The following is a 12,061-nucleotide window of genomic DNA, read 5'->3' as shown; positions in this document are numbered from 1 at the left end:
CACTTGCGCAGATGGTGCAAAACATGCAACGCTTTGGCGCAACGTGATCTGCAGCCGCTGCACGCGCACACACGCGCACATGCGCGCGCACACACACACACACACACACACAACACAGCCTGCCTTTGCGGAAGTCGGAGGTGCTGAGGCGGCGCTAAAAGGAAATTAGCATACCCGCTTCGCGGCGCCCGGATGCGGATGGAAGGGTGAGCAGAGACCGCAGGGACGTAATCCTCTCGACCAGAAAAGACACAGCCGAGTGCGGGCTTCACCTCTACCGGTTGTTCCTCGACGTCCGCCAGCCGAGGAGATGGGCGACAAGGCGGGCACAAGGTAAGCTAGCGAGCTAGCATCACGCACTTGGCTAACTAGCCGCGCCGCTGTTGGCCCGAAGCGGACGTCCGTCAGCCTGCAAACTCAAACGTTTGTCGTCCTCTTTTTATATTCTTTTTAAAAAGCGCCAACAAATAAACGTATTCATTAGGTGCGGGTCGCTTTTCCCGAGACGCGCTTACGCTGGATGTTTGGCGGCGGAAGGAACGCAGCAGGGTGGGGTTAGCTAACTAGCTCCCCGCTAGCCGAGATACGTCTATGCTACTTATTAACACATATTTGATTTAACTTGCTTTTATTTCAGTTTTTCTAAATGACTTCACCGGCGGATGTTCGCCGCATTTGTTCCGATAGACCGCAGATTACTCACTGAAGGTTACTTGTCGTGCCTGGAGTTCTATCACTTAATAAAGATCACATGGAGACAATTTTGTTTACAGTAACGCTTGTTCGCCTCCAACTTCAGTCTGTTATCATCATATTAACATTATTATTATTATTCGTTCGGAAAAGCAGGTTTGCTTTCCTGTCTCTTGTTTGCTTTTAACCTTTTTAGTGTGTTTTGAATCTCATTGGCATAATTCACCTGCGCCACCCTGACAGGTGCAGCTCATCAATTTCTGTTCAACGTAAGCTCATCTTTTTACCGAGGAATGTTCCATTAAAGTGTCTTAATATTTAATCATGCCACAAAAAAAAAGGTCAAATAATAATGAAAGACGTGAAGAAGGTCTTAAAGGCCTACTGAAAGCCACTACTACCGACCACGCAGTCTGATAGTTTATATATCAATGATGAAATCTTAACATTGCAACACATGCCAATGCTTATAAACTTTATAAACTTATAAAGTGCAATTTTAAATTTCCCGGGAAACTTCCAGTTGAAAACGTCTGTGTATGATGACGTATGCGCGTGACGTCGACGGTTGAATCGGAAGTATTCGGACACATTGTATCGCAATACAAACGGCTCTGTTTTCATCGCAAAATTCCACAGTATTCTGGACATCTGTGTTGGTGAATCTTTTGCAATTTGTTTAATGAACAATGGAGACTGCAAAGAAGAAAGCTGTAGGTGGGATCGGTGTATTAGCGGCCGGCTGCAGCAACACAACCAGGAGGACTTTGAGTTGGATAGCAGACGCGCTATCCGACGCTAACCGCCGACCGCATCGATGATCGGGTGAAGTCTTTCGTTGCGCCGTCGATCGCTGGAACGCAGGTGAGCACGGGTGTTGATGAGCAGATGAGGGCTGGCGTAGGTGGAGCGCTAATGTTTTTATCATAGCTCTGACGAGGTCCCGTAGCTAAGTTAGCTTCAATGGCGTCGTTAGCAACAGCATTGCTAGGCTTCGACAGGCGGCACAGCATTAACCGTGTGGTTACAGGTCCAGTGTTTGGTTCGGTGTCTCCTGATAGTAGTATTGTTGATCTTCTGTCTATCCTTCCAGTCAGGGGCTTATTTCTTTTGTTTCTAACTGCATTCAAGCACGATGCTATCACGTTAGCTCCGTAGCTAAAGTGCTTCACCGATGTATTGTCGTGGGGATAAAAGTCACTGTGAATGTTCATTTTGCGTTCCCGACTCTAACCCATTTATCATTATTATTTATTTATCCGAGGTGGTTTAAAATACAAATCCGTGATCCACAATAGAAAAAGGAGAAAGTGTGGAATCCAATGAGCCCTTTTACTTACCTAAGTTACGGTCAGAGCGAAAAAGATACGTCCTGCACTGCACTCTAGTCCTTCACTCTCACGTTCCTCATCCACGAATCTTTCATCCTCGCTCAAATTAATGGGGTAATCGTCGCTTTCTCGGTCCGAATCGCTCTCGCTGCTGGTGTAAACAATGGGGAAATGTGAGGAGCCTTTCAACCTGCGACGTCACGCTACTTCCGGTACAGGCAAGGCTTTTTTTATCAGCGACCAAAAGTTGCGAACTTTATCGTCGATGTTCTCTACTAAATCCTTTCAGCAAAAATATGGCAATATCGCGAAATGATCAAGTATGACACATAGAATGGATCTGCTATCCCCGTTTGAATAAAAAAAAATCATTTCAGTAGGCCTTTAACTCATTCTCTTTCTATGCCACATCAGTATGGAATGCGCTCCCAACAGGTGTAAAAGAAAGGGCATCTCTATCCTCCTTCAAAACCGCACTAAAAGAACACCTCCAGGCAACTTCAACCCTAAACTAACACCCTCCCTTCCACATCATACCTCTTCGGATTGTAAATAATCAGGTATTCAGGTATATTTCTTTTATATTTTGATAAATCATCATAAGTAGGTATTGATCAATCTTTAAGCTGTGTGTATTTGATTTCAGTTTGCTTTTGACATCTTATTTAGAATTGTAGTTGAAACTTTTACAACCTTGTGTTGCGCTCATGATGGCGTAACCAAACTAGATTATTTTGAATATTTATACATTTAGTATATTTAAATATACTGTGTTTTATGCTTTTTTCTTTTTGGAACATGTACTATACATATAATACAATAAAGTCCCATATCAAATTATGTTTCTAGCAATACTTTAATTTTGCCTTTGAAAGTAACATTTCAATGTCCATTAGTGGAGCTGTACACATATATTACAAATTGAGACATCTCAGAAAAAACATAGCTCTCCAAACACCACCATAATGCCATGGCCATTATTTAAAATACAGTCGCACAGTAGGCCGGAGTATTCATTAAAAACAAGGCAGCGGTTTTATTTAACGAGCATACAGTTGTGCTCAGTGGCCAAAAAGTTCAATGTTGGTCTCATCACTCCAAATGACTTTGTTCCAGAAGTTTTGAGGCTTGTCTCTGTGCTGTTTGGCGTAATGTAAGCGGGATACTTTGTGACATTTGCACGGAAATGGCTTTCTTCTCCATTTTTCTTCAAGTGCATCTTGAAACAGCCACACCACAATTTTTCAGAGAGTCCTGTATTTCAGCTGAACTTATTTGTGGATTTTTCTTTGCATCTCGAACAATTTTCCTGGCAGTTGTGGCTGAAATCTTTGCTGGTCTACCGGAATCCCTCATTTTCCACTTCTCAATCAGCATTTGAACACTGCTGATTGGCATTCGCAATTCCTTGGATATCTTTTTATACCCCTTATGCAGTTCAATTACCTTTTCCCGCAGATCCTTTGACAATTATTTTGCCTTCCCCATGACTCGGAATCCAGAAACATGTGTGCAGCACTGGATGAAAGATGCAATGGTCTGTCAGAAGCCCAGAAACTCTCTGACCTTTTATACACACACATTATCTACAAACAAACAGGTCACAGGTGAGGATTGGAACCTTGATTAGCCATTCAAACCTGTTGGTGTCAACTTTTGTGCACGTTATCAGATCAAAGTCACTGGGGTATGTAAACTTTTGATCAGGGTCATTTGGGTACTTTTTTTTTTTGTAATTTTGATTTAAAAAGAGTAAACACAGTTGTTTGCCAATAAATAGCTTCACACAACCATTAAGCATGAGTGGAAGAAAGCTTTTTTTGTGTTATCATTCATATTCTCTGAAGAATGGCCAATAAATGATCAATTCTCCCAGGGTATGTAAACTTACGGGGGCGGTATGGCGTAGTGGGTAGAGCAACCGTGCCAGAAACCTGAGGGTTGCAGGTTCGCTCCCCGCCTCTTACCATCCAAAATCGCTGCCGTTGTGTCCTTGGGCAGGACACTTCACCCTTGCCCCCGGTGCCGCTCACACCGGAGAATGAATGATGAATGAATGAGTTGTAAATATGAATGATGGGTTCTCACTTCTCTGTGAAGCGCTTTGAGTGTCTAGAAAAGCGCTATATAAATCTAATCCATTATTATTATTATTATTATGAGCACGACTGTATTTAATATTTCAGTCCACTGTAACATTACACACAGTTTGAACAGGAACACTGTGTTTGAATATAGGAAAATAAAACACTGTACTTTCATCAAGTATTTATTTGGCCACTAGTGGTACCACGGTTTGAGAATCACTGTGTTACAGTATATAATGTTGGCTGGGTGCAAAAATTGACACTTAATCCGTTTTGACGGTGTAGACTTAGACTTAGACAAACTTTATTGATCCACAAGGGAAATTGTTCCACCCAGTAGCTCAGTTACAAAGGATGGAAAGGGTATGCAGGTATAAAGTAGACTAAAAATGTACCATTGTAGCAATATAACATATGTAATATTTACATATTACATATACAGTACATGATATATACTGATATATTATAGTTTTCTATAATATATACAATATATAACAAATCCCAATTACCATGTACAATATTACAGTATATGTAACAGCTGCAGCAAAAACAAAAAGGGCAGCATAAAATAGAGTAGATCCAGCAGAAAATATACATTATAAACAAAGAGATGTAGTGAACATAGAAGCGGTCAGGTAATTTTAGTATATACTGTATATATATATATATATATATGTATGTATGTATATAAAATGTAGTATTTGTACTGTAATTTAGCACTTATCTGGAATTTTGATCGCCAATTCACCTTCTTCCTCTTCTTCTTCTTCCTACTTTCACGGAAGGCAGTCCCTCCCCTACGTAACCAAGATGGCCATGACTTGAGTATTTTGCCGTGCTTCTCATTGGCACACACTGGAAATGCTAAGTGCGCTATAAGCGTATAAGTTGGCGAATTGAAAGACAGCAATCGTACTTAGGCTACGTTCAAACTGTCCAATTTGAATTTTTTTTGTCAAATCTGATCATTTTTACATGACAAAAAAATAGCAATAGCTCGTGTGAAGGAAGAGGGCGAGCAGTTTGACATCTGCTCCAAAGAGTGTGTGGGCGAACATTGACGTGAGTTCCTAAAACATATTATTTTCGCCTGTTTTCTGCTCATTTGCCAACTATTTATTTTTGCAATTGTTTATTTTGGTGAAGAACTACGATGCTTATCGCTTTTTGATGACGTACTGATTGCCTTCAGACTATCTGATTTATAGCCACACCCCAAAGAGGCCTGGGTCGAATTTGAACACTTCAGATTCGCACTGTTCACGTTGAAATGAAAAAAATCCGCCGCAGGTCACATGGGCGCAAAAAAATCAAAAGTCGTAATCGACCTGCAGTGTGAACGAGGTCTTAGTTTCTGAGGGGCGGTGCGGTGCTGTTGCAAATCCATTGCAGCCGTTTTGGTTCTTCATCTTCTCTCCTTTTTAAGAAACTACTGGATGGAGAAATGTCGCCAACATTTGGCTCGCTCTTTTTCCCATTTGTCCATTTTTGCGGTAAATAAAAACTAATTTATGACTTGCACCCACTGGCGTGTGCTAGGGACTGAGCGATATGGCCTTTTTTTAATATCTCGATATTTTTAGGCCATGTCACGATACACAATATTTTTCTCGATATTTTGCCTTAGCCTTGAATGAACGCTTGATGCATATAATCACAGCAGTATGATGATTCCATGTGTCGACATTAAAACATTCTTGTTCATATTGCATTAATATATGCTCATTTTAAACTTTCATGCAGAGAGGGAAATCACAACTCAATTGACCAAAAGTGTATTTATTAAACAGTTATTAAGCAGTGGCACAAACATTCATGTCATTTCAAAACAAAGTGCAAGATTGTCAGAGACATTTTAAAACAAGCTATGAGTGCACTTTTGTGCATGATGTCACTAAGATGACATATCAAAACAACACTAAATGAAAGTGCACTTTTTGTACAGAACGCCACTACAATAGTTTAAAACATATAAAGTGCACTTTTGTGCATGATGTCACACAAGATATTTCTATAACTGTCAAATAAAAATGAGCTGCATAATAGGAAATCAAATAGTGTATGTCTTTCGCTATGTGGTAGGTTCCTGCGAACGTTGTCTCCTTCTGTTGTTGACTATTTCTTTCATACGGTGTTGATGTGGAAATGGTTGCCTCGGCATGTTGTTGGTGTGGCACCGAACAGAGATGTTGACATGCGGAGTTTCAAGCACTCTTCATTCTCTAGCGGGTGACTTTTCAAATGATGCTACACATTAGCAGTAATGCTACTTTTATTAGCAACGCTTTTGCCGCATACTTGAAAATATTACGGTTGTCTGTTCGACATATTCCCGCTTGAAGCCAAACCACCGCCAGACGTTGGACTCTGTGCGGTTTTTCTTGGGAATTAATTCTTCCTTCATTTGTTACCAGATTCTCACCGTCTTTCTCTCGTATTATCACTCGCGCCACAGCTAACGTTACCCGTGCCGCTACCTCTCTGCTGCGCGTGGGCGTATACGTATGTGACGTATGTAAGAAGGTGCGCTTGTTTTATGTCTCTGTGAGAAACAGAGGCAAGAAAGAGTGGGAAACGCCTGTAGTGTAATGCCCGCAGCTAAAAGCAACTGCGTGAGAACGTATACTCGAATATCACGATATAGTCATTTTCTATATCGCACAGAGACAAACCAGCGATATATCGATATATCGCCCAGTCCTAGCGTGTGCCCTGTGGTTCAAACAAGACAGAGATTACGCTGTGGTAGTCCCTCCCAGTTATGTACTCATTCTTCCGGCTGCGTCGTTATTTCCTACTGTCCCAGGTAGGGCTGGGCGATATATACTCGATATATCGCGGGTTTGCCTCTGTGTGATATAGAAAATGACTGAGTATACGTTCTCACGCAGTTGCTTTTAGCTGCGGGGCATTCAACTGCATGCGTTTCTCACTCTTTCTTGTCTCTCCTTCTCACAGAGACTTTAAAACAAGCGCACCTTCTTACATACATTTGCTGTGATGCTAACAGCTAACGGTGTGGTTTGAGTGGTAATACGAGAGAAAGAAGGTACGAATCTGGTAACAAATGGAGGAAGAATTAATTCCCAAGAAAAACAGCACGGGGTCCATCGTCTGACGTTGGTTTGGTTTTAAGCGGGAATATGTCTTTACATGTCAACATCTCCGTTCGGTGCCACACCAACTAAATGCCGAAGCAACTATTTCCACATCAACACCGTAGGACATATACTATATGATATGCAGCTCATTTTTATGTGACACTTATTGAAATATCTTGTGACATCATGCACAAAAGTGCACTAATAGCTTGTTTTAAAATGTCTCTGACAATCTTGCACTTTCTGTTTTGGAAATGACATGAATGTTTGTGCCACTGCTTAATAACTGTTTATTAAATGCACTCTGCAGGAAAGTTTAAAATGAGCATATATTAATGCAGTGTGAAGAAGAATGTTTTAATGTAGACACATAGAATCATCATACTGCTGTGATTATATGCATCAAGTGTTCATTGAAGGCTAAGGCAAAATATCGAGATCCATATCACGATATGGCCTAAAAATATCGAGATATTAAAAAAAGGCCATATCGCCCAGCCCTAGTCCCAGGTCGCCGGCATGAAAGGCGAGCGTGCTGACTACCGAGCTAAAAGCCCCAGGCTATGAACTCGTTCGCTAGCATTGCTCTAGAAGAGGTTTCCCACACTGGATGGCGACTCTTGAGTGTACTAAGCGTCCATGGCTGCACACTCGCCGAGTACTGACAGTGCACTGCATTTCTGACACGCTCAAAAGGCAACGCGCAAGACACGCGTGCACTTCTGCTTTGACACTTCCTGTTTGGACAGCGCGAGGAAGCGAGCAAGCGTGCTGTGTTATGTTGCTACTTCCTGTGGGCTGACACGCGCCTGTCTCTGTCTTGTAGAGTCTTCAAGAAGTCCAGTCCAAACTGTAAGGTGAGTTAAGGTGACAGCGGCGTGTGGGGGTAAATGCTTCCAGAAGGTTCTGCTCAAAGTGATGCTCGCTGCCCGCAGGTGACGGTCTACCTGGGGAAGAGGGACTTTGTGGACCACCTGGACCACGTGGATCCAGTAGGTGAGTCACACGACGCCGGGTTTCTCACGCCCGTCCGCCACTTGTCGCCAACATCTTGTCTCCCTGTGGACAGACGGCGTCATCCTGGTGGACCCAGAGTACCTGAAGGACAGGAAAGGTAGGACGCTGTCGCCCTCTTCCTCCTCTTCCCTCGCTCATCACCTTCTTCTCCCGTAGTCTTCGTCACGCTGACGTGTGCCTTCCGGTATGGACGCGAGGACTTGGACGTCTTGGGACTGTCCTTCCGCAAGGACCTCTACATCTCCACCTTCCAGGTCAGCCGTGCGCCCACGCCCCCACGCTCGCCTTCCGCCATGCTGACGCCACTTCCTGTTTCAGGCTTTCCCGCCTGTCCCGGAGGAACGCAAAGCCAACAGTCGCTTGCAGGAACGTCTCCTGAAGAAGCTGGGACAACACGCACACCCCTTCTACTTCACGGTGAGTGCGTGCGAGCCGAGCCCCTTGATGACATCACTGACAAGTTACAACATGTGTGTGTGTGTGTGTGTGTGTGTGTGTGTGTGTGTGTGTGTGTGTGTGTGTGTGTGTGTGTGTGTGTGTGTGTGTGTGTGTGTGTGTGTGTGTGTGTGTGTGTGTGTGTGTGTGTGTGTGTGTGTGTGTGGAAAATAAGGAGCAGTGTGTTTGTCACAAAACTGCAGTCCCATGGCGCTTCTTGGGGAGGGAGGACTCCATCGTGTAATATGCACAATTAATAATGGATGAATAAGAACAGGTGCAAAATAAGGGAAGCCCACAGTCCTTTGATGTGTTTATGAGTGAGTGAACAGGAAGTGTTAAATATTAACGTCCGAAGCCCATGTCGGAAATGATTGACCCTGGCTTTTAATTGTGGACTTTGATGCTGCATTACTTATGAAATACACAAGGAGAAGTTGTGTTGTTATTATTATGTCATCTAAATCAGTGTGTCTGAACCATCTGAGATGGGTAGGTTTTGAGTTCAAACCCCGGCCGAGTCATACCAAAGACTTTTAAAAATGGAACCCATTACCTCCCTGCTTGGCACTCAGCATCAAGGGTTGGAGTTGGGGGTTAAATCACCAAAAAAGATTCCCGGGCACGGCACCGCTGCTGCCCACTGCTCCCCTCACCTCCCAGGGGGTGATCAAGGGTGATGGGTCAAATGCAGAGGACAAATTTCACCACACCCAGTGTCTGTGTGTGTGTGACAATCATTGGTACTTTAACTTAATAGGGCCATCGTCGGGCCGCCAAAAAAGCTCCGTTTCTCAGCTTTGGTCCGTATGGCCTGCAGCGGTACTCGGTTGTAATTCACGTTTCCACCACCTGTGGCAGTAATGACAATATCTAACAGAAGAAGTCTGGAGCATAGAGAAGTTTCTTTAGCGCAAAAATTAGGACTAAAGTGGTGACGCTGTATTTTGACAGTTTAGTTAATATATATATTCGTATTTATGTATGTATTTTTCGTAGGTTTTTATGAGTCCCTTCTTTTAAAAAAAAAAAAGTACCAATGGTTGTCACACACACACTGGGTGTGGTGAAATTACTCTCTGCGTTTGACCCATCACCCTCACGGTACATTTGATTAGTATATATTTTTGTAATCAGCCTGACCTTGTTAATAATCTTTGTGACTAACACGTGCTTCTTATCATTCGACAAGGTGTATCCTGTTACACTGTTGGATAGAACTATTGAGTATGATTCAAATTAGAGATGTCCGATAATATCGGTCTGCCGATATTATCGGCCGATAAATGCGTTAAAATGTAATATCGGAAATTATCGGTATCGTTTTTTTATTATCAGTATCGTTTTTTTTAAATTTTATTTATTTTTTTATTAAATCCACCTAAAAAACACAAGATACACTTACAATTAGTGCACCAACCCAAAAAACCTCCCTCCCCCATTTACACTCATTCACACAAAAGGGTTGTTTCTTTCTGTTATTAATATTCTGGTTCCTACATTATATATCGATATATATCAATACAGTCTGCAAGGGATACAGTCCGTAAGCACGCATGATTGTGCGTGCTGCTGGTCCACTAATAGTACTAACCTTTAACAGTTAATTTTACTAATTTTCATTCACTACTAGTTTCTATGTAACTGTTTTTATATTGTTGTACTTTCTTTTTTATTCAAGAAAATGTTTTTAATTTATTTATCTTATTTTACTCATTTTTTTAAAACGTACCTTATCTTCACCATACCTGGTTGTCCAAAATTAGGCATTATAATGTGTTAATTCCACGACTGCATATATCGGTTGATATCGGTATTTAAAGAGTTGGACAATATCGGATATCGGCAAAAAGCCATTATTGGACATCCCTAATAATAATGTGTTAATTTCACGACTATATATCGGTTGATATCGGTATCGGTAATTAAAGAGTTGGACAATATCGGCAAAAAGCCATTATCGGACATCCCTAATTCAAATCAAACGCAAGATTATTAATTCAGTGTTAATATTTGAGTGGGCCTCAGGGTCACAAAGGTTAAGAATCTAATAAAATACATTTAATGTGTGTCTTATACGCACATACAGTGACAACTAATATAAACAATGGCAGCAAGCCTACTTGCAGGTAGGGATGTAATGATATGAAAATGTCATGTCATATGGTTATCGTGATGAAAATGATCACGTTATTATTATGGTGGTATTGTCGAACGTGCTCAAGCTATTACAGTTTATTGTTATATCCCTACTTTTGTGCTATAAGTGTCAATTGAAAGCGGCGTGTGCAGGTTAGCCATCACAGCTAATTAGCTTAGCATCTATCCAATTAGGCCTGCGCCGATAACCCAATTTGCTGGGTGATACATTGTCCTACAGATTATTGCCCATGAATGATATCGTCAGCATTGTTTTGAGACCAAATTAAGCACTAACGTATTCATAATATATCTTGATAATAATCCAAGTAACCTTTTCAAACGCAACGTAGTTTTATTTCTCGTCAGCGTTCTCTTACCATTGTAATTGGAAGGTCATTAACTTTTGATTAAATAAAATGGAGTCTCAATCTGTTAGCAGAAGATGTGCTTCAATAAATATTGAACATTGAACATGAATATTGACATAACAGTGTAAAATGTTTTAAAAGCAGGGTGTTTTATTGCCATTTGAGCTGATACGGTACCTAGGAATCGATACCGATACTTAACGGTACCAATTTTGGGGTATTTTTGTGTGTGTTAGTAATTGTTGTTTGATGATAAAATTAAGTTTTTAATATTACATTTCAAAAAGAGCTAATTATAACTGTGCTGTCCAGTTGTTATATCTTGTTTTCTGTTTACATTTGAGTCTCATTTGCAATGCAGTTGCACTTCCAAGACATTAGATGGCAGTACTGTATAGGCTATCTCAGCTCTGGGTTATCATTGTGTGTTGTCTAGGAAGTAGCTTTTTCCAAGAAGCTGAATGCAGGGTTTCCTCTACATGAGCGGTTCTCAAGCTTTTTTCACCAGAAAACACTTGGCTCTCCAAGTACCACCACAATTACCAACATTAAAATACAGCAGTGCAGTAGGCCCAAGTATTTATTAAAAACAAGGCAGAGTTTTTATTTAACATTTTTGACCACTGTAACATCACACACAGTTTGAGTAGTAACACTGTATTTGAATCTAGGAAAATAAAACACTATCAAAATACATAGATAAAAATATACTTAAAATTGTATTAAAACTGTATAGTATTTAATCTTTTTTAAATTGTATTTATACTGTAAACGACTGGGTCCTATGTTGTTATGTTCCACATGTAGTTCATTCAATGTTGAACCAATTAAGTAATATCTATGAAAGGCTATACTGTCTGTTATTTAGTACTATTGGTCATAATAAG

The 12,061-nt window shown here is 41.2% G+C and overlaps 1 protein-coding gene across 3 annotated transcripts in view; it reads left to right on the top strand.

Moving 5' to 3' along the window:
• The first annotated feature begins 92 nt into the window (after positions 1-92).
• LOC133651140 (arrestin red cell) overlaps positions 93-12,061 on the top strand; it is a 19,026-nt gene continuing 7,057 nt past the window's right edge. Inside the window, exons 1-6 of one of the 3 annotated variants that reach the window (XM_062049108.1) lie at positions 93-333; positions 8,039-8,069; positions 8,148-8,208; positions 8,282-8,326; positions 8,386-8,483; positions 8,548-8,646. In XM_062049108.1, the coding sequence (XP_061905092.1) occupies positions 311-333; positions 8,039-8,069; positions 8,148-8,208; positions 8,282-8,326; positions 8,386-8,483; positions 8,548-8,646 (357 nt within the window). In that variant the 5' untranslated portion in view covers positions 93-310. The remainder of the gene's footprint in view (positions 334-8,038; positions 8,070-8,147; positions 8,209-8,281; positions 8,327-8,385; positions 8,484-8,547; positions 8,647-12,061) is intronic. The other 2 variants (XM_062049110.1, XM_062049109.1) reach the window with 2 other exon arrangements.

The sequence above is a fragment of the Entelurus aequoreus genome, linkage group LG05, assembly GCF_033978785.1.
Source record: "Entelurus aequoreus isolate RoL-2023_Sb linkage group LG05, RoL_Eaeq_v1.1, whole genome shotgun sequence".
Lineage (NCBI taxonomy): Eukaryota > Metazoa > Chordata > Actinopteri > Syngnathiformes > Syngnathidae > Entelurus > Entelurus aequoreus.
The sequence above is the reverse complement of the archived record's forward strand: the minus strand, read 5'-3'. Positions and strand labels throughout refer to the sequence as shown.